Here is a 24,637-nt window from a genome sequence, read left to right as displayed (position 1 = left end):
ACCCCCCCCAAACATTGTCAGTTATGTGGTTGTCCCACACCTACACACACAAATCATCATCAGTTTCGTGGTTGTCCAAGCTCTACACACACACCCCAATCATCATCAGTTATGTTGTTGTTCCACCCCTACACACACTCACTCACTCACACACACACATGCCAATCGTCATCATTTATGTGGTTGCCCCACCCCTACACTACACACATGCCGATCGTTGTCAGTTATGTGGTTGTCCCACCTCTACACACACATCTAAATCATCATCAATTATGTAGTTTCCCATCCCTACACACACACGCCAATCATCTATCATGTTTGGTTATGTGGTTGTCCCCCCTCTACACACACACACACGCACACGCACACGCGCACACGCACGCACACACACACACACACACACACACACACACACACACACACACACACACACACACGCACTAATCATCATCAGTTATGTGGTTGTCCCACACCTACACACACCAATAATCATCAGTTATGTGGTTGTCCCCCACCTACACACACACACACAAACGCCAATCATTATCAGTCATGTGGTTGTCCCACCTCTACACACACACACCCCAATTATCATATGTTATGTGGTTGTCCCACCTCTACACACACACACACCCCAATCATCATCTGTTATGTGGTTTCTTGTCCTTACACATACACGCCAATCATCTATCATGTTCAGTTATATGGTTGTCCCACCCACCCAATCACCCACACCCACACACACACCAATCATCATCAGTCATGTGGTTGTCCCACACCTACACACACAAACCCTAATCCTTATCAGTTATGTGGTTGTCCCCCACCTACACACACACGCCAATCATCTATCATGTTCAGTTATATGGTTGTCCCACACACACACACACGCACACACACACACACACACACACACACACACACACACACACACACACACACACACACACACACACACACACACGCACACGCACACACACACACACCAATCATCATCAGTCATGTAGTTGCCCCACAACTCCACACACAAACGCCAATCATTATCAGTTATGTGGTTGTCCCACCTCTACACACACACACACACACACACACACACACACCCCAATCATCATCTGTTATGTGGTTGCCCGTCCCTACACACACACGCCAATCATCTATCATGTTCAGTATGTAGTTGTCCCACTCCTACACACACGCCAATCATCCTAAGTTACGTGCCCCACTCACACACCAGAGCCAGAGGAAAACTGCGTCAGTGAGCTCAATTGCAAATTGTACTGTATATCAATTATATAATGCCACAATTGATTGTCAGTAATGGTGTTGTATCAGGGGAAACAGTCATTTAATTGATTTACTCGTTAAAAAAGTAATGGCGTTAATTTATAATGCTGTTTATCCCATCACTGCTAATAACAAAACAGAAAACAAAACACAGATGTCTAGTAGAAAGTGAATCAGTGTTTCAAAATCTGCCATTCTACGACCTGCTAGAGAGTAATACATGTGATATTAGGTTGCTAATTAGTGCATGAACTATTTATTTAAAATGCTTACACACATATATGTCAATGTCTGACCTTGATTTGGCCTTTATCGCAGGGCTCGCTGCACACAGATTTGATGATGTCCTCTTTGCTGGGCCAGATCTCATCATCGTCGATCTGCAGCCCACTGTTGTCCCAGCTGCCCACATTGGTGTAGTCGAAATAATCCTTCCCCATCTTCTTAAAGTTCATGATCACGTAACTGAAGAAGGGTCAAAACACACAACCAGATGAAGACGAATGGAGCTGAAGGCTGAATTCATCAAACTGACTGAAGCATCGATCTGTTCATCGACTCCGCATGATTGATAGACAACAGCAGAGAAATCAGTCACTAAAATGATGCTTTGCTGCAGAAACTAGACATAATGTATGTGTATTTGGACTCTCAAAGTGGTGTAGCCATTGATTTGGATTTTATGAAGCACCAAGGATCACGGTTTTGGCTAGGAATCTTTTTTAATGTTCTGCTAGAGAACATAAAAACTCTAAAACTAAATCACGGACGTCCTGAGAATGAGTAAATTGACTGCACAGTATTAATTTTGCATGAACTATCCCTTTAAAGGGCACCTATGGTAAAAAATCTACTTTTCAAGCTGTTTGGACAGACATATGTGCATGTATGGTGTATAGACCGTCATATTGGGGTGATATAAGCACACCCAGTGCTTTTTTTTCAATTTAACAACATAAAAACGGTGGACCAATTGGAGCGGTTTTCAAATCGACCGCAACTTTACGTAGGAGAGCGGTCCCCCCGCCCACCAATATTGATTGACAGGCGCGTCATCATATCCTCAGTTTGTTGATTCACGTCCGCCATTTTCAGCGTGAGTCGAAGCGATATCACTAAAGGAACACCCTAGCTCTATTTTTAGATGTAAGGCTCATTGGGCTCAACACAAGAGCAATATTCTCCACATTATCGCTCTAATCGGAATTATTGGTTGTATCTTTAGGTAGGTTTGCAAACATGTGTACTTCTCATTGAGTCTACCTTATACTTCAGTCGTTTGCATTTCTCGCAATCCCAGAAGCTCCCTGTGATCATAACTAGCATGCGTTTTAGAATTCTAAACATTGGTTTCTATCAGGGTACGCTCAAGTCGACGGCTGGATGCGGCGGACCACTGCAGAAACCTGTTTAGAATTCAAAAATGCGTGGCGCGACGATTCGGTACACTTCATGTTTCTGGTGCGCCACAGAGAGTGTCTGGTGTGCCGTGTCGCGGCTTCGAGCGACGCATCCGGTGCCTCAGTCAAAGTTAATTCAGTGTGCGTGGTTATTAGTTTCTGTGTACAAGCTCGGCACTTGAAACTAGCACACAGTTGGCTGTAAAACTGTACAAAGACACATATGATTTTGTACTCTCTGCTTGGTCTGTGTCCGAGTCGTACATGTACGACTGAATGCGGATCCTCTCACTCCTGCTCCTCTCAGTCTGCCTGTCAGACTCTGTTGCAAACACAGAGCGGGAGCTCTTGGCTCCGCCCCCTTGTTACATTGGGCGGGAAGCCGAAACTAATTTACATGTGAAGCAACACACCCCTAAATCAGCGAGCTGTGGACACGCCCCCAACATGACACTTTTTAACACATTATAATAAAAATCTGAATTGTGTTTTAAACTGAACATAAACTGGCACACTCAGAAGAACCATAATATTAATATTAAATCATAAAAAAGAGGTAAACTAGGTGCCCTTTAAGTTCAGATACATCTAAATCACAAAGTCGAACAATTGAAAATAGTTTGTAAAAATGTGCGTGAATCCTTCCAGAATTGCTGGTAAATTTCCAGCATTTTATTTCCTGTAAAATTATAGGCAACAAATGTATAATTTACAGTCAACTGGATCCATTATCAATGTAAGATGCTTGAATGTGACAGGGAATGTTTGATTCTGTAACTAATTGTTGTTTATTCAATCATTCATTCATTCATTTTCTTTTCGGCTTAGTCCCTTTATTAATCTGGGGTCGCCACAGCGGAATGAACCGCCAACTTATCCAGCATATGTTTCATGCAGCTTATGCCCTTCCAGCTGCAACCCATCACTGGGAAACATCCATACACACTCATTCACACATCATACACTATGGTCAATTTTAGCATCCCCAATTCATGTGTTTGGACTGGAGGAAACCCGGAGGAAACCCACATGAACACGGGGAGAACATGCAAACTCCACACAGGAAAAATGCCAGCTGACCCAGCCGAGGCTTAAACCAACAACCTTCTTACTGTGAGGAGATCGTGCTACCCACAGTGCCACCGCCTCGCCCTAATTGTTGTTTAACTTATTGAAACTTTTGAACCCATAACAGGGTTGACATTTTCCACCATTTTGTGCTTTAGCTCAAGATGCTAACATCAAACCATCCACATGGCGTGTCTAAAACTGAATTTCAATATATTTTCATCTTATTATTGTTTTTAAAAAGCGAATGAGAGATTCACTCAAATATCACAGTAACAGAGTTGACAATTAATCTACTTTTAATGAATCCTAAACATTTTGCACAAATTAATAAGAGAAGAACACCTCAATGCTATCCACAAAAAAATTACATTGACACAGGTAAAAATATTGTTTAATATAGAGACGCTAAATATATTTATTTACTTTAGTACAAAGTACAAAACTATCTTTTTAAATCTTGGATCAAAGTATTATCTTGCTTTGGATCAAGCTACAAAATTACTGCCATTTTCTTACAGCTAAATTTATAAACTAGACTCAAATTATAGTTTGACTTGGTTGAAAATTAAAAATGTATTTTAATATTAATCAAAATATTTATTCTGCCCAAGGGAAAAACATACATAGGCTCAAAGGTAAAATACTGTTATTATAGACGATGGATCAATTGATACCTTGATTCGATTCTAAATCAAAACCCAAGTAAAACTGTAATTTGGACTAGTGGTCTCAAACTAAATTCCTGGAGGGCCGCAGCTCTGCACAGTTTAGCTCCAACCACCTCCAACTCACACTTGCTGTAGTAGTCTTGAACACCTTGATTAGTTGGATCAGCTGTGTTTGATTAAAGTTGGAGCAAAACTGTGCAGAGCTGCGGCCCTCCAGGAATCGAGTATGAGACCTATGGACTAAACTATAATAAATACATATTAGGGTTGGGCGATGTCGACCAAATTGGCATCGTACGTTGTCTAATGTGAAACATCACGATGGACGATGGCATCGTTATCGTAGGCGGTAGTGAATAATTATTTATGAATAATTAATTAATTCATGACGAATTAACTATTTGTAGCCTACCGTTTCAACTACCTGACCCGCATGCTCTTTGTTTTACCCATTACCAAATCATAAATAAATAAAGATGAGTTACACACAAATTACCACCTGTCAATCACTTTTTCCACAGGACTCTGGCATGAATAGGCAGAGTGATCTGTGGCGTTATAATGGCGTCCACAAACTTGGTTAGTAAAAAAGGTGCACAACAAACAGGAACCAACCAAGAGTATCTGAGGTTTTCACTAAAATTACCAAGTACAAGCGTGAAAGCGAAAGATTGAAGCAGTGTACTGACGCTGTGACACGTTACCTGATAGATTCAAAAGACTGAAGAGTCGTTAGATAGAGACAAGATGAATTAAATATCACCTTTAACAACTATAATGAGACTCGATCCAGCAGTACACCCCGGGGGCAGGGTGGAGGATCGCGATGTCGGCTCAGCATCGTGATGGCATTGTCTATCGACCCAACCCTAATCCATATAATGTATGCCTATGCTATTGTAAGTTATTCAATTGTTTATCGTGGATGATAGTGAAAAGGTGGGGGGGGGTTGTTTGATCGAGGATAACAGTGAAGAGCGTGGGGGGGAGGGGGGAGTGTGTTGAGGATCGCAGATGAAAATGTAGAGTGGGTGTGGGGGGGTGTGGTTGGGAGGGGTTTGCGTGGGCCCTGGACAATGTATCTGGGGGCCCCCTCAATGTATGGGCGTATGCACGTTATCATTACTTATGCGCATCAGGGCGTTTCCATCATCCAGAAAGTGCATAAGAATAGGTGGATGGAAACCATTTCTCACTTAACCCACTATAAACGTATATGCTGAATTAAAGACATGGCAGTTTGACTTTTCTCAGTACCTCCCTGGTGAATCTCCATTCTCGTCAAAGTAAATGTTTTCTCCGGTCACTCCAGAGAAGTTGGTCTTCATGAGGAACTCCAGGAGTTTTGACCCATCGATGGGCCTCATGGCGTCACACAGTCCCACCACACCGGGACACAGAGATTTCTGCATGCTGTGGAGCCCGTGGGCCATGCTGTAGATGGCATTGATCACGAAACCCATTTTGGTGTCCTGAGCGTATTGTTGGCGCAGAGAATCACGCTCTGAAAGAGAAGGAAGAAGAAGAGAGCAAGTTAATGAAGGATAACTGGTCTTTGCCCTGTAGGCAGGTTAATGATGAACCGTGCTAATTTGTTAATTTGTTCTGTGAAAGTGATTTGATGCGGTGGAGAGACCCATATTTCTATCTCCCAGCCGAGTCTCATATTTGGATCATAGATGTAGATTTCGATTAGCGCTAATGTTTTTTAGGTTGTTAAACAGCTTATTAACTACGAGTGTGTGATATATTTTTTGTAGTTTTAATGGTGTTATGGAGTAGGTCATTAGATGTGTTGCATCTTGAGATGAAATTGCATTGGTTGTGTAACAAAGTGTATTTGAATGAGCCATTAAAGCCGGCTATGGAAGGAATAAATAAAACTCACCGGCCACTTTATTAGGTACACCTGTCCAACTGCTTTTTAACGTAACTTTTTATCAGCCAATCACATGGCAGCAACTAAATGCATTTAGGCATTTAGACATGGTCAAGATGATCTGCTGCAGTTCAAACTGAGAATCAAAATAGGGAAGAAAGGTGATTTAAGTGACGTTGAACGTGGCATGGTTGTTGGTGCCAGACGGGCTGGTCTGAGTATTTCAGAAACTGCTGATCTAATGGGATTTTAACACACACCCATCTCTTAACAGAGAATAGTCTAAAAAAAGAGAAAATATCCAGAGAGCGACAGCTCTAAAAGCTACAACAACTCAAATAAGCACTCGTTACAACCGAGATATGCAGAAGAGCATCTCTGAACTCACAACACGTCCAACCTTGAGGTGGGCTACAGCAGCAGAAGACCACACCGGGTGCCACTCCTGTCAGCTAAAAACAGGAAACTGAGGCTACAATTTGCACAGACTCACCAAAATTAGAAACAAGAAGATTGGAAAAACGTTGTCTGGTCTGATGAGTGTCGATTTCCGCTGTGACATTCGGATGGTAGGGTCAGAATTTGGCGTCAACAATATAAAAGCATAGATCCATCCTGCCTTGTATCAACAGTTCAGGCTAGTGGTGGTGATATAATGGTGTTGGGGATATTTTCTTGGCACACTTGGCACACCATGCCACAGCCTACCTGAGTATTGTTGCTGACCATGTCCATCCCTTTATGAGCACACAGTACTCATCTTCTGATGGCTACTTCCTGCAGGATAACGCGCCATGTCATAAAGTGCGAATCATCTCAGACTGATTTCTTGAACATGACAATGAGTTCACTGTACTCAAATGGCCTCCAGTCACCAGAGCTCAATCCACCTTTGGGATGTGGTGGAACAGAACATTGGCATCGTAGATGTGCATCCGACAAATCTGCAGCAACTGTGTGATGCTATCATGTCAATATGGAGCAAAATCTCTGAGGAATATTTCCTCTACCTCGTTGGATCTATGCCACGAAGGATTAAGGCAGTTTTGAAGGCAAAAGGTGGCCCAACACGATACTAGTAAGGTGTATCTAATAAAGTGGCCAGTAAGGGTAAACAAACAGCCAAACAACAAACAATGTAAGATAAAATTGCTAAATGCAATAAACGAAAGCAAAATAATCAACAACAAAGACTAAAAACAGTACACAAGACTGGACAAAGATAACATAATGATGTTGACTATATCTATTTACATGAAAAATACTGGACTAAATGCTAAATGTTCAGACCTGTGGTGCGCCTTAAGCCTGGTTTATACTCAACTCAATTCTTGGCTAGAAATTGCAACAGCCATGGGAAAGGAGGAAAGTTTTAGTTAAAAGGTTTGGAAAAATCTGAGGGATGAGTTTGTTAAAGCCAAAGAGGCCATGGCAAAAGTGGAGACCCAGGAACACAATCACAGATTATGTTTTTACACCAGCCATAGTCTTTACACTGATGTTTATGTTACAATTTTGAATTTAAAACAATTTAATAATTACAAAACTATAATTAAGGAACAAATTATTTCCTTGATAACTGGGAAGGAATATTTGAACCTGTCGGTTTACAATAAACTGATGGCCTGTTTTTCTAGGCTTTATTGGTGATAATGGTCAGGAATGTTGGAGCATTATTGCCTTTTTAGCTTGTAAGTAGATGACAGAAACTAGCCAGACAGTAATGTGAATTGAGGAGCGGGCTAAATAAAAAAAACATCTGTATTTTTTAGTAAGTATTTTTGGTTTTTTTGTGTGCTTTTATTCTTGCCATAATACAAAATATATTTCAAGAGTTCCCACTTAGATATGCTTGGCGTATAAAGCAGGTTTGGCATGCTGTCCCGGGAGAGAACCCTGAGCTCGGAGATATTTGAGCCCAGGGCTCCCGCCCGGTCGATAAGCATATCAGGAGATCCGAGATCAGGTAGGTCTCGAGAGCTCCCCCTTTAGGAAAGGGAGGAAAAGGAGGAGATGGGGTGGAAGGGGGGATTCTTCCAAACGAAGATAGAGACAGTAGGGAGAAAATGATCCATTTATAGTAGACTAGGATCACTCTGATTGGATTATTACTGATTACAGATGAGCGGCCAGACGTGCTCAATCATATCACGTGCTCCTCTCCAAATTAGTTTATGAAACTTCACTTGTAGAGCAAACCATGTCCTGTTGTCATTAATATTTTAATAAACTTTAATAGGTAGAACTGTCCGAGATATGAACAAAAAAGCAAGTGATGCATCAAAGTTTGACTAAATAATCTTGAATTGTTATAAAAAAATCCTTATAATCATTAAAATAATTTAGAAAATAATAAAAATAATTAGTTTAAAAACATTGAATGATATTAATGATATGATGTAGTTTTGGAAACTTTCTACTTTATCCATCTGACTTTACGGTCAGTTTCTTATGACCGCCCCCTGTCGTTTTAAAGAATATCACAACGGCAAACGCAGCAAGTTTAAAAGCCTCGTCCGTTTCGCGAGGTGCGCGTGCAGTCATAGGAGGTGCGCGATGTGGCGCCAGGTAAAAGTATAAATCCAGCTTAACGCTTTCCTGCAGCTGAAAGTAAAGCATACACTTAGTGCACCACTTAGGGGGCTCCCACACAGGTTATGCATCTTGTTGATTTACACTGTGAACATCAGCTACGCTAATTATTCTCTTTATTCTCCATTTCCACCTGGAGATACTCTTCCCGAGGCCCTCAGACTATGCAGAGTCACTGATTCGATCCAAGACCAACGACGAGATGATCCCAAGGTTTCCATATCCTGGACCAGGCCGAATCCTGAGCAGCTACTGTGATGGTCATGGAGGAGTGGAGAACATGAGACTGATTCCTGTGACGCTCCAGAGACAGACGAGTCTTAGCTGAGGCCAGCTTCCAGCCTCCGCTGCTGAGGCTGCAGCTCTGCACAAGACGTTTGGCCAGCGGAGAAATTAAAATGATCGTGCCCAACTGATCCTGGTTTCTCTCAAGGTTTTTTTTCTTCACTTCCACCATTAGTGAAGTTTTTTTTTCCCTCTCCGCTGTCGCCACTGGCTTGCATGGTTCGGGATCTGTAGAGTTGCGCATCGTTGGATTTGCCCTTCAGTATTTGGACTCTCAGTAGTGATTATTAAACCACACTGAACTGAGCTAAACTGAACTGAACTTAAACACTACAAACTGAACTACACTGTTCCAATTTACCATGACCTTTTATGTGAAGCTGCTTTGACACAATCTACATTGTATAAGCGCTATACAAATAAAGGTGAATTGAATTGAATTGAACTGAAAGTCTTGTTTCACACCAAATTTAATTTAATTCACAGCTTTAATTCACAAACATTTTATAAAACTGGTCTGATCACGATCTGAAAATGACATTAAAGACATCCTCATCTCTCTTCACACTGTTGTTCAGGCTCATTCACATGCAAACAGAAGGAAACTGCGGTTGCTCTTTTATTCCTCTTTATTTTTTATTTCCAAAAGGGAAAGAATTTGAGAAAGTTTCTTTGAATTGAAGCCGGAGCCCAGATAAATGGAGCCAACTAAAGAGCGTAGCTAATGCAGGGTGTGATGTCTGAAGAGTCCGGATGAAAGCACACACTCATTTGTTCTGGTCCTCTTTTTTTATGACTGCTGTTACTCTGAAAGGTTACGGCTTTACTCTCTGCTTCTCCTCCAACCACTAAACCTCAGAGTGGGAGCAGATGAGGACGTGCGGGATTGGATACTAGGAATATTTCAGCCTTTCAACCCTCAATCAACATGCAGTCTGTCATTTTTGTTTACTGTCGTTTTTGCCACAGCGGAATGAACCGCCAACTATTTCAGCATATATTTTACGCAGCCCTTCCAGCTGCAACCCAGTAATGGGAAACACCCATACACTCTCACATTCACACACACACTCATACACTATGGCCAACTTTGTTTACCCAATTCACCTATAATGCATGAGTTTGGACTGTGGGGAAACTGGAGCACCCGGCAAACTCCACACAGAAATGCCAAGTGGTCCAGCTGGAACCAGCATCCTTCTTGCTGTGAGGCGACTGTGCTAACAACTAAGCCACAATAGAAAACTCTTAACTCTCGAAACTCTTTATAAATGTTGACTTACTGCCGCAGGTTCGGTTGTATTTGTGGTTCTCCTGTGCGTGTCCCTTCAGCCGGCAGTGGAAGCGGTGCTGCCAGAACTCGGGGAACCAGGGGTTGCGCATGTTGTTTTCGGGACGCAGCTTCAAGTAATAATCATCAAACCACTTCACATCTGCAGACTGCAGCTTTATGGTGATCCCGCCGGCCGCCTCGCGCACATAACCGTCTGTGACATCATAGCGGTCCGCCCATCCGTCACTGCAAACAAGAGCACTCATTAGTGAGTGAAAAACTGCAGTATGTTTACTAGAGGGAAGAAAACATCTAAAGAGAACAAAAAAATAACATACAGGTGAAGGCTAAATTATTAGCCCTCATGTGAATTTACTTTTTCTTTCTCAAATATTTCCCAAATAATGTTTAATAGAGCAAGGAATTTTTCACAGTATTTCCTGTAATATTTTTTCTTCTAGAAAAAGTCTTATTTGTTTTATTTCGACAAGAATAAAAGCAGTTTTTAATAGTTTTTAAACCATTTTAAGGTCGATATTATTATTATTTATTTATTTATTTATTTATTTTTTGATTGTCTACTACAGAACAAACCAACGTTATTGTCACGATCACCAGTGATCTAGCCTGTGCAGATCGCTGGAGAACTACACATGGGTCACTGATATGAACTACAACTCCCAGAAGTCTTTGCACTCATCACTCCTGCCACAGCTGGCAATCATTCAGACACTGACACACACACACAGCTGAAGCTCATGATTGACTTATTACTTGGACTTTTTATAGACCTCACATTCTCACACACATTGCTGAGTCTTGTTCACTGTTTTATCTGTAACACCACGAAAGGTTTCTTTCCATGTTTGATCCTAGCCTTGTTTTCTCATGTATGTTGTTTTCCATCTGTATCGTAGTGGTGGGCAAAGCGAGGATTCATGAAACACTGAAACAGTGGAAGCAAATGTGTCGAAGCTTCGAAACTCATCTCTCCAGTGACACCTAGTGGTCATTTTTTATGTATTACACTGGAACAGCTTCAGCAAAGAAACAGTTGGGCAAATAGAGGTAATAAACCCCATGTTGTAGAGTTGAACCTTCAAGTGATTTAGCGGAGCGGTGAGAGTTCCTGACTAGCATGCAGGGATAGTGGGTTCGAATCCAGGTTGATACAGCTATAGATGTTAGGTTTGAAATGCTCTGTTCTTGTATAGTTTTGTTTTAACATTGGTCTGACATTCGAGTGAACAACTTTGTGAATAAATGTCTTGTTTTGGTCATAAAACAGGGTTGTTGCTAGGTCAGATACAGTTGTGGCCGGAAACTAACAAGAATTATTTATATTATTCATTAAATTTCCCATTTATTGTATTTTATTAACGTCTACCCAAACCCTACACTCAACGATCACAGTACTATAAAATATTAATTATTATTTTCTCACTTTCCCGCCACAACCAGTTTGTCCAGTTAGCTCGTCCTGTAAGTTGGCGGACTTGAGACGCAGAGAGGAGCTGACCACGACAACGATGACTGGGTTTGAGTCCGGGGAAGAGCGGTTCCAGAAATCAAGTAAGACGAAAACAGAATCCAAGAAATAAAGTGAACAAGTTCATTACAGGGTGAGATTGTGGTAAAAAAATCAGACAAGGGCTTTTTTTTTTTTCTGGACGACTTTTGTAAATTGTTGGTTGGGTTTAGGGAAGTAAGCAGGTGGGCGGGTCAATCGGTAAAATTGGATTGGTTTAGGGAAGGAGGAGGGTGAATCGGCCGGCCAGTCAATCATTCAGCCAGTCGGACAGACGGTCGTTCGACAGCGGCCTCTGGTGGGTTTTATCCGAGAACAGCGTAGGTGCGGGCGCGAACGGCACTCGCGAGAGACATTTGAGAAGCGAAAAAGCGCACACAGCGGCCTCTCGCAGATTCACGAAAAACAAAAACGGCAAAAATACGTACTTCCTTGGACGTATTTCGCAGTCTCCAGAAACGTACGTGGGACTACGTTTTCAGAATGAGCCTGGGTTGCACAAACTTGCCTTGCGTTGCCTATTACTAATAGTTTGTTCATGTTAGTAAATACATGAACTAATGGACCATTATTTTAAAGTGTTATTGAAATAGAGACTTTCTCCAGAATACAAATGTAATAGGAAATACTTTGAAAAATCTCTGCTAAACATCACTTGGGAAATATCTGATATAATTAATTCAGGAAAATAACTCTTTTAATTGCTAATTTATCATCAACTGTAGCTGGAGGCAATCAGACTCCATAATAAACAAATAACAACAAATAATTACAATAAGAGGAAGAATTTCCATAGTTTTATAAAGACATTTTGGTAACACTTTATTTTGATGGTCCATTTGAGTATTAGTAGACTGTCTGCTTAATATCTGCTGATACTGCTCCTTCAACAGACCTTTAACTGACTATAAGAAACTTTGCATGTACACGTCAACACTAACCCTAACCCCAACCTAAAAGTCTACTTATAATATAATGAGAATTAGTTGGGATGTAGATGCAATGTAACTTAAATTCAACAAATGAACCACCAAAGTAAAGTGTGACCAACACTTTAACAACTAAATGCATTAAAATAGTTCCTAAGTTAGAAATCAGCAGGTAATAAGGTTGTGTTACATTTCAGATGTCCCCTCAGAAGCTAGTTCCCTACATACTGTAGGCAGAAGACAGCAATGCTATGCTTTCTGTAACTGATTCTCAAATTGAGTGCGTGTGTGTGTGATTTTTGGCAGAAAGATTGGGTTCGGCTCAGTGAAGCCATCCCGAAACCTGCGCCGACTGATATATTTGGACAAATTAAATAGTTCTGATACAGAGTAGATACAAATTGCCAATTAAACGAACACCCGCACACAACTGACTCATTATCTCTCTGCCCGCGCTGCCAGTTTCCCTGGTAACCATGACAACCGCAGGCATATTTTTAAAAGACTCATAATTGTTCATGTGTATCAACCACACGCACGATGTCTTCAGGTTTGCAGATCTGTAGAGATCAAAGTGCGCTAAATTATTCAATTCATGCACCGAATCTGATATTAAACGGTGATTATATAGAGTGCATTAGACTACTATTGGCATCCTTGATAAATATGAGAAAAGCAGTCTGTGAAAAAATGTCTTTGTTGTTTAGCCTTTTGATCTTTCACTTAATATAACACTTTTACTCAAAACAACAAGAACACAAAACCCAAAACAAACAAACTCTAGACTCATTGAAAACAAATAATTGCACAAAAACACATTTTCATTCATTTATTCATTCATAAATAAAATTTAAATAAATCAATGAAAATAAATAAAATTAAAATACAATTTTTTAATGTAAAAAATATTAATTAATTAATATTAATTAATTAATTAATTAAATAATTAAATAAATAAAATTGTAAAAATATATAAAACAAACAAATAAATAAATATATCTAAATAAATTAGTTAATTAAATTAAACAAAATTAAATAAAAATAATTTATATATATATATATATATATATATATATATATATATATATATATATATATATATATATAGATAGATAGATAGATAAAATATAGATAAAATAAATAAAAATATATAAAATAAATAAACAAATAAAATTATTAAAATTACAATTTTAAAAATAAAAAAATATAAAAATTCAAATGAATTTAAATAAAATAAATTTATTAAAAAATTAAATTAAATTAAATTAAATTAAAAAAAATTAAATAAACAAATTAATTTAATAAAAACTTACAAAAAATATATAAAATAAAACAAATAAATACAAAAAATTAATTAAATAAAACATTTTAAATGTAAAAGCAAAAATAAATAAGTAAATAGATAAATACATTTAATAAATAATAATAAACAAAATAAATACATAAATTAATAAAATTAATAAAATAAAATAAGATAAAATCAAATCAAATAATAAAATTATAAATAAATAAATAAATAACATTTAATAAATAAAGTTCACTGTTTAGTTATGTTAGATACATGTTAAATTCATTAACTTAGTTAGTACCAAAGCTAAAACTGGAACTAATCTAACAAAAAAACTTAAGACCACAGTCCTAAAATTAGCACACCCAAATAAAACATTAAAAACAATTGTAATAAACAGGAAAAATCAAGGGAAACATACAAAATATTTAAAGTTTAGTTGAAATTTTTTTTTTGCAATTAAAAGAAGCCTGTAAAAACATTTTTGCTCAAAACATTCCCAAACTGTGCTCTCGTTGAAAACCAATAATTGTGAAAACAACACATTTTTTAATAAAAAAAACTTTAATAAATAAATAAACACGATAAACATGATACAAACAGGATTCCAAAAATCCAACCCAACATTGGGTCAAATTATTGACATACCCATCCATTGGGTTACAAAGTGAAACTTTGTGTAATTTTACTTGCATAAAATTAAAGCAACACTGAGTTTGTTCATATTTGACCCAATGTTGTGCTAAAAGAATCAGGGTGGTGGCTTGTGGTGGCAATTTCCCACATTTTGTCGACAAAATGCTCTGCTTGATGCATGTGCATGCAAAGAGCTTAGAACGACTGGTGATTCTATGCTCTTTGGTGCACGTGAAGCAGCCGGTGAGCGCCAGCACACACACGTATTATGAACATCTCGACATCTGAAAGATGTTTTCATCGAAGTTGTTCACAATACTTATCCATCCACATCATTTGTAATGTAGTCAAGTGTGTAAACATTTAGCTGCGGTTCACGTTTCTGCCTTTGAATGTCTCACAAAGCAGCTGCATGAATGCTAAAGCTTTAAATAAAAGTGAAACCATCAAGAAAAGGCCGACCCCTTCTGTGTTCTACAAGTGCAGACGATTAGAGCTCATTTCTGGTTAATGATGTCAGAATTTACCGCTATTTTGGAACGGATGTGTGAGAATGGTCTTTTCTGGAAAAATCCCGGAAATCCGTGCCCTGTGTGAACACCTTTTTTATGAATTTACCGGAAAATTTACCGGGAAATTTTCCGAATATTTAGCGGTATCACTGTGTGAAAGGGACCAATGATACTTTAATTTAGTTTTTCTTTTTCTTTTCTTTTTTTACCACAAACTTAAAACAGAAACAGAAGAACATAATAAAAAGGACAAGTAAATAAATTAAATAAATCAAATAAAAATATTACTATTACATTAAGTATATTAATAATTCTTATGGGGTATAGGGGGAGGGCATGTTGGAGGGATTTATGGTAGGAAGAGTACATTCTTCTCAAATTGAATTACTTTTTAATTGAGACTTTTAAAGTCCGGATAAAGTCAAAATTTATCTAGCATAGCATACATGCATTGTCTTAAAATTTTCCAAGTTAACAACAACAACAACAACAACAACAAAGACTTGCTGCACTCTAGAACAGCAGACCCTCTCTGATGATGTCAGCTTGACGGATAGGGTTGTGACGAATATGTCCGATCAGACACATAATTATTTTGCTTTTATTCAACAAATATGTCAGCAAACACAGCGTCAACTTCTACCTGGGAAAAGACCGGATGGTCAAGTCAAGTCAAGTCAAAGTTTATTTATAAAGCGCTTTTAAAAAACAACAAGTGCTTACCAAAGTGCTGTACACACATACACCATTTAAAACAAAGGACAAATTCAACAGACACATGACTCTCATATGGTATTAAAAGCCAAAGAGTAAAAATGGGTTTTAAGACTTGATTTAAAAACAGAAAGGGTTGCAGCCTGCCTAACGTACGGAGGCAAATTATTCCAAAGTTTGGAATAATTCAGTTGTATAATAATGGTCAGTTGTAATCTGATTCCAAGGTATTTACGACACAAAGGAATGTGCTCACAGCACTGGACACACAGAGACCTGGTCAAAACTTCTATAAGCCCCTTTGCTCAAGACTGATGCTTTAAATGAAAACTTTTACTCTCTTTATGTTACGGAAGCAGACGGACAAACAAGGGGAGTGAGTATAAACAATGTTTATTCCAACAGTAGAGTATAAATGAATAGTGATGGAGCGATGAACGGAGTTTAGTGGAACTGATGATCCTCTTTGTCAGGTGGGATGACAAACACTGAAGGATGACCGAATGCACACACCAGAGGACTTGCGGGGAAGACAGACTGACGAGACACACAACGCTGACAGGACACCGGGACACTGGACAGACTAGAAGGAAACAGAGTAAAGGTAAGTATAATTGCTGAGATCGTAGGGGAGTGAAACCTAGGAAGTGGTTCACTCAGAGTCCGCTTCGTAGGAACGAGACCGGACAATGAGTGAAGTGAGGTGTGTGCTTATATAGTGAATGGGAGTGATTGGGTGCAGCTGTGCGTGGTTAATACTCAGGTGAAGGTGCTCGGTGCGTGATGTTGGTGGAAGAGCCTGGCCAATCCGTGACATTACCCCCCTCCCCAGGGCCCGCTCCTGAGGGCCTGAACCTCCGACGTCGTGGTGGTCTACCTCGTCCTCGAGGTGCTGGAAATTCTGGGTGATTGGAGTGGAACTCTTCCATAAGTGCGGGATCTAGTATATCGGATCTGGAGACCCATGACCTCTCTTCTGGACCGTATCCTTCCCAGTCGACGAGGTATTCAAGCTGACCACCACGACGCCGGGACCGTAGGATGTCCTTGACTTGGTAGATGGCCCCTTCTTCTAACATCAGGGGGGGAGGAGGTTCCTCTTCATGGCCAGGCTCTGTGGAGGGAATCAGAGGATCGTGAAAGGGTTTTAGAAGGGACACGTGGAATGTGGGGTGGATTCTGTACTGTGGTGGTAACTGTAATTTGTATGTGACGGGGTTGACCTGTTCCAGAATGGTGAAGGGACCAACAAATCTGGGACTTAATTTTCGGGAGGGCAGTCGCAACCGGATATCTCTGGTGGAGAGCCAGACCTTTTGTCCTGGAGTATAGATGGGGCCTGGAATCCTCCTCTTATCAGATACCTCCTTTGTTCTGCGTACTGCCCTCTGGAGATGGTGATGAGCATCGTCCCAGACTCTCTCGCTCTCCCGGAACCAGTAATCCACTGCGGGGACATCAGATGGTGCGCCATCCCAGGGGAAGAGTGGAGGTTGGAACCCTAGGATGCACTGGAATGGCGTGAGTCCGGTGGTAGGTTGCCGCAGGGAATTCTGGGCGTATTCCGCCCAGCCCAGAAACTGGCTCCAGGAGTTTTGGTGACCGTGACAGAAGGTCCGGAGGAACCGCCCCACTTCCTGAATTTTCCTCTCTGTCTGGCCGTTGGTTTGGGGGTGATAGCCAGACGAGAGGCTTACGGTCACACCTAGGAGTCTGAAGAATGCTCTCCATAGTCTGGAGATGAATTGGGGTCCTCGATCCGAGACTATATCTTCTGGTAACCCAAAATTTCGAAAGACGTGGTTGAACAGGTTTTCGGCGGTCTCTAGGGCTGTGGGTATACCTTTCAAAGGAATCAAACGACAGAATTTAGAGAATCGATCTATGATGACTAGAATGCAGGTGTTACCTTCAGACAATGGGAGGTCTGTCATGAAGTCAACTCCTAGGTGTGACCAGGGGCGGTTTGGGATGGGCAAGGGATGGAGTTTACCAGCAGGTAGATGGCGAGGACTCTTCGCCATAGCGCATTCTCTGCAGCCTTGGACGTATCTTCTCACATCCCTCGCCATGTTCGGCCACCAAAAGCGTTGGGATAGCAGCGAGAGGGTGTTGTTGGCCCCAGGATGTCCTGTGCCCAGAGATGTATGGCTGGAATGAATGAGATCTACCCGTTGGTTTTCAGGGATGAAGCGTCGATTGGGGGGACAGCCCGGCGGAGTTCTGGATTCTGGAGTGGCGTTTACTGTAGGAGCGGACCATTGGATGGGACAGATAGTGATCTGATCGGGAAGGATCTTGGCCGGTGTCTCAATAATTTCATGCTGGTCGTGAATTCTGGAAAGTGCGTCTGCTCTGATGTTCTTTGAACCTGGTCGATATGAGATAGAGAACTGAAATCTGGAGAAGAACAATGACCAACGGGCTTGACGAGGACAGAGTCTTTTAGCATCTTTTAGGTATTGGAGATTTTTATGATCTGTGATCACCTGGAACGAATGTTTGGCCCCCTCCAACCAGTGTCGCCACTCCTCCAGGGCGAGCTTGATGGCCAGAAGTTCTCGATTTCCGATGTCATAGTTCCTTTCCGCCGGGCTGAGCTTCCGGGAGAAATAGGCACATGGATGGAGTAATGAAGGAGTACCGTGGTACTGGGACAGGATGGCTCCCACTCCGGTGGTCGATGCATCCACTTCGACCACAAACGGCAAGTCAGGATCAGGATGAGTCAGCAGTGGGGCTTGAGTGAAGGATTCTTTTAGGTTTTGGAAGGCTGCGGCGGCTTCGGGAGGCCAGGGTAGTGCTTTGGGTTTATTTTTCAACAGGTTGGTGAGCGGAGCGGTGATGAGACTGTAATTCTGGATGAAACGTCGGTAGAAATTAGCAAATCCTAGGAAACGTTGGAGTTCCTTTATGGTCTTTGGTTCGGGCCAGGAGATGACGGAAGTGACCTTCCCCTCGTCCATACGAACCCCTCTTTGATCGATGATGTACCCCAAGAACTGAACAGATGGTGAATGGAAGGAGCATTTTTCAGCCTTGAGGTACAGGCGGTGTTTCCTGAGGGTTTTCAGGACCTCCGCAACGTGGTGGCGATGTTCGGCCTCACTCCGGGAGTAAATCAGGATATCATCTATGTATACAATGACGAAGAGATGAAGGAACTCCCGGAGAACTTCGTGGATGAAGTTTTGGAATACGGAGGGGGCGTTAACCAGACCATAGGGCATGACCAGGTACTCGTAGTGTCCAGTAGGGGTCACAAACCCAGTCTTCCACTCGTCCCCCTCACGTATTCTCACCAGGTTATAGGCGCTGCGGAGGTCCAACTTGGTGAAAATTTTGGCGGATCTGAGTTGTTCCAGGGCCGCAGGGACGAGAGGAAGGGGATACCGGAACTTGACTGTACCTTGATTTAGGGTTCTGTAATCGATACATGGCCGCAGCCCTCCATCCTTCTTAGCCACGAAGAAGAAACTTGAGGCAGCAGGTGACGTGGATGGACGGATATACCCCTGACTCAGAGCCTCATGGATGTACTCCTCCATTGCCTTGGTCTCCGGAAGGGACAACGGGTAGATCCTACCTCTGGGCATAGGAGCGTCTGGAAGCAGGTCTATGGCGCAGTCCCATGGCCGATGTGGAGGTAGCTGGGAAGCTCTCTTGGGGCAAAATACATCCTCGTATGAGGAGTAGATCGGGAAAACAGCTGGATCTGCATTCTTCTCCCCATCTCTTAATCTCTCCTGTGCCCCAAGAGAGGATGGGATCGTGCTTCACCAGCCACGGGCGCCCTAAGATGATATCCATCGATGCACCCTCCAGAACCAGAAATTGAATCTCCTCTTTGTGGAGCATTCCTACTTGGAGATTGACGGGTTCACATTTTCGATGGATACGTGCCTGAGAATGGATATCGTTGGTTATGGGCTGAATCTGGTAGACGTGCGTCGAGGCTTCGGTGTTAAGCTGTAGTCGGCGACAGAGGGCGTGCGAGATGAAATTTCCTGCTGACCCGGAGTCGATGAGGGCTGTGACTGAAACTGAGACAGAAGGGGTAGTTAACTGGACATTAGTGGTGAGAGGATGCATTTTTTCAATGGGAGAACTGAACAAACTCACCACAGAGCGTGTTGGACGGATGGGACAGTCCAGCCTGACATGTCCTTTGGCACCACAGTACATGCACAGACCCCGGGTCAGCCTCCTCTGTCGCTCGGTGATTGTGAGTCTACCAGATTCTATGATCATGGGCTCTGGTTCTGGAGGGACGGCTGGCTCTGGCGAACGGAGGAGTGCTTGTGATACCGGTGGAGGATCATGCTGGTAGACCCTCAGACGATCGGAACAGCGCAGAGAGTGTTGGATGAACTTCTCCAATCCCATCGTGTCGTCGAGGGCGGCCAGCTGTAACCGGAGGCTGGGCTCTAGTCCGAGCCGGTAGGTTGTGAGGAGAGATCGCTCATTCCACCCGCTAGCAGCAGCCAGAGTTCGGAACCTGAGAGCATAATCCTGAGTGGACATGGCTCCCTGTTTGAGATGGTATAACTGTTCTCCAGCTGCTACTTCGGCATCCGCGCGACCAAAAACCTCCTTGAAATATTGGGTGAATGACTGAATGGAATTTGTTACCGGCCCAGACTGTTGCCAGATGGTTTCAGCCCACCGAAGAGCCGACCCAGAGAGAAGGGAGATGATGAATGCGATTTTGGACCGATCTGTAGGGTATAACTCGGGTTGCATAGTGAATACCAGAGAACATTGTAGGAGAAATCCATTGCACTCCTCCGCCCCGCCAGAGTAGGGCGCTGGTCGAGCCATGGGACTGGATGAGTGGGTGGACGGTGAAGAAGTGCTCGGTGCTGGTGGTGCTTCGGGAAGTGGAGCAGATGGTAGTAGCACTCTCTTCAATGAATCCACCAACTCCTGAAGGGGATCGTGAGTGCTCATGCTGTTGGTAGTTGAGGGTCCGGTCTTCTGTTACGGAAGCAGACGGACAAACAAGGGGAGTGAGTATAAACAATGTTTATTCCAACAGTAGAGTATAAATGAATAGTGATGGAGCGATGAACGGAGTTTAGTGGAACTGATGATCCTCTTTGTCAGGTGGGATGACAAACACTGAAGGATGACCGAATGCACACACCAGAGGACTTGCGGGGAAGACAGACTGACGAGACACACAACGCTGACAGGACACCGGGACACTGGACAGACTAGAAGGAAACAGAGTAAAGGTAAGTATAATTGCTGAGATCGTAGGGGAGTGAAACCTAGGAAGTGGTTCACTCAGAGTCCGCTTCGTAGGAACGAGACCGGACAATGAGTGAAGTGAGGTGTGTGCTTATATAGTGAATGGGAGTGATTGGGTGCAGCTGTGCGTGGTTAATACTCAGGTGAAGGTGCTCGGTGCGTGATGTTGGTGGAAGAGCCTGGCCAATCCGTGACACTTTATGTGTAATCAGGTGTTTTTGCTACAAGTCTCATGTAATAATATCATGATTTTAATACTTCTGCGATCAATGTTTAACTCTACCACAGCTAAACAAGATCATAGATAGTCCATGTTTGATGTCCTTGCAAAGCTAAGTTAGTGTACTGAACGATTGTTTACATTTCATGGTAATACGTGTGCAACTTATTAATCATTTTAAGAAACTTGAACATTTCTTCATCAGTTTACACCAAAAATGCCTATGCAAATGAACATGCTTTGAAACCAAAAGTTAGCTTCTCATTGGTCATCTTGGCCCTGGAGGGTGGGTACAAACCATCCTTATAAAGGCTCCACCCCAGGCCAGAGAAGAATGTCCAAGTAGAAGGCCCAGACCAGAGAAAGACTTTAACCCAACACGGAGAACGCCGGAGGACTCCAGGGAGCAGGTGGGGACCCAGACAAAATGGGTTAATCACACAACTCAAACATTCCCACCTCCGATACCTTTCTTTCTCTCTTTCTTTTCCATCGAGAGTCTAGTTAGGTTTAGTGCGCCGCAATCCAGTAGTCATCACGACTTGCCCTGTTGCCGCTTTAAACTTAAAACGAACGACTCCACCCCACTCCAAGCCTCGCAAGGACAAGGAACAACCAGCTAGCCACGTGTTCAGAGGGAGTTACTTCACATCACAAAAGGAACGCAAGTAACATTTCCAGACTACATCTAAACTGGTGGACACTAAATATAAGCCTAAAGAGACCATAGAAGAGTTCAATCGATTATTTGTGGTTCGCTTGGTTTGGTCTTACAAAATCCGAGGTTTTCCATCATTACAATCTCTCAAAATCGTATTTTTTCATCCTTTACTCTTCTCTACAACATCTATGAATGTGTGTTTGTGTTAGGTGTTAGGTGTAGATTAGTCAATAAAGTCTCTATTTGTATAAAGAACTGTGCATATTTATGAATCTAATGTCTTAAACTTCGATCTTGCTACCCTGTTAAAAATAATTGTGTTTTTATTTTGATACCATTAGCTGTAATTAAAGTCAGCTGTCCATTCGAATGATTGCTGGACGATTCATTTGTTCGGATTTAAAGAGTTGATTCTTTTGAAGCCCCGTTCAAATGAATCTTCAATTCCCTTTGAGCTAATTCGCTACAGGGTGAAATATGTTTAGCCACACCCCCTACAACTGTTAGTTTGCTGTGAATGGAGGAGGATAAGAGGACCATAAAAATAAACCCCGCCCCCTACTCAATATTCAGTTTCAGTTGGAAATACATCACCATACTGGAAAGCGGCAGTTTGATCGAAGTAGGTTTTGATACAGAGACTAATTGTGCGTGTGTGTGTGTGTGTGTGTGTGTGTGTGTGTGTGTGTGTTTGCTCACTCCATTACACCCTTGGCTCTAGAAATCAACCCTGAATTAAAGTTAATAAAAAAAGCAGGCATCAGATCACACACACGCTCCAATCGGGACAGATAAGGAGGGTCACCTTTATAAAATAATGCAAATGAGCTCACTCTGTTTATCTCACACAGACACACATACAGTACAGACACACACACAGACACACCATCACATGGACAAGGACAAAGTCTCACACACATATGGACATATCCACATAAGCATACATATAAACGCAGGGACACATACACACACACACTTACAATGAAATATTTACATATGAACACACATACACCAATACTTTCATACACACACACGCGCACACACAATAATTCTCTCACACACACAATATTATATACACAAACTCCAGCACGCACGCACGCACGCACACACACAATCATTCTCTGTCACACACAGTATTATTTACACACACTCCTGCACGCATGCACACACACACACATACACGCACGCACGCACACACACAGACAAACACATGGACATATTCATGTAGGAACACACACACACATCCACTGACAATTTCATACATGCACACATGTATATACATACACACACAAACACACACACACTTGCACACAATCATTTTTATATGCACACAGGAACATTCACACACACAATATTTTTCTCACAAACACATTCACGCACGCGCACACACTCCATCATTCTCACATACACACACTGCAACCTCCACAAACTCAGTATCTTTCTCACAAACACAGACACATTCACTTATACACACACACACACACACACACACACTCGGGTGCAGATGGCATCATTGTGGGCAAACTCATCCGACACCCTGTGTGCTTGTGTGGAAGGAGCGATGACCTCACAGCTGGCTACCGCATGATTGGCTGAGGCTGTAGCCATGGCGACAGCATTGGAGGGGGTGTTTATGGGGGATTCCAGGGAACTTTGGAGAAAACAACCCTCTGTGTCTGTCGTGGCCTCAGATCTAATGTTTCATCATAGTGTTTTTAGGCCATTTGTTTCTACTCGACACTGAACATTTCAATGATAAACATTTAGTGATGCTCAATAAACGGAATAAAGTCACAATCACTTCAGTCAAACATTATATGCATCTATACACTACCTGACAAAAGTCTTGTCGTCGATCCCAATTGTAAGAGCAACAAATAATAACTTGACTTCTATTTGATCATTTAATAAAGTGGCAGAAGGTCGATTTTTCCCTGTTCTGCATCCTAATCATCACAAATACTGCAGAAGACCTACTGGAACCAGCATGAACCCAATATTCTCACAGAAATCAGTCAAGTTTGGTGAAGGAAAAATCATGGTTTGGGGTTACATTCAGTATGGTGGTGTGCGAGAGATCTGCAGAGTGGATGGCAACATCAACAGCCTGAGGTCTCAAGACTTTTGTGCTGCCCATTACGTTACAAACCACAGGAGAGGGCAAATTCTTCAGCAGGATAGCGCTCCTTCTCTTACTTCAGCCTCCACATCAAAGATCCTGAAAGCAAAGAAGGTCAAGGTGCTCCAGAATTGGCCAGCCCAGTCACCAGACATGAACATTATTGAGCATGTCTGGGGTAAGATGGAGGAGGAGGCGTTGAAGATGAATCCAAAGAGTCTTGATGAACTCTGGGAGTCCTGCAAGAACTTTGCCATTCCAGATGACTTTATTAATCAGTGATTTGAGTCATTGCAGAGATGTGTGGATGCAGTCCTCCAAGCTC

General features: G+C 41.9%; 1 protein-coding gene across 2 annotated transcripts in view; it reads right to left on the bottom strand.

The window, feature by feature from the left end:
* Positions 1-24,637, bottom strand: part of grm5b (glutamate receptor, metabotropic 5b) — a 131,703-nt gene that overhangs the window by 12,472 nt on the left and 94,594 nt on the right. For both annotated transcript variants that reach the window (XM_056473428.1, XM_056473429.1), the window contains exons 3-5: positions 10,463-10,698; positions 5,681-5,927; positions 1,581-1,749 (exon numbers count right to left, since the gene is read on the bottom strand). In XM_056473428.1, coding sequence (XP_056329403.1) covers positions 1,581-1,749; positions 5,681-5,927; positions 10,463-10,698 — 652 coding nt within the window. The remainder of the gene's footprint in view (positions 1-1,580; positions 1,750-5,680; positions 5,928-10,462; positions 10,699-24,637) is intronic.

The sequence above is a fragment of the Danio aesculapii genome, chromosome 15, assembly GCF_903798145.1.
Source record: "Danio aesculapii chromosome 15, fDanAes4.1, whole genome shotgun sequence".
NCBI lineage: Eukaryota > Metazoa > Chordata > Actinopteri > Cypriniformes > Danionidae > Danio > Danio aesculapii.
Note: the sequence above shows the minus strand (reverse complement) of the source record. Positions and strands in the feature narration are given on the sequence as shown.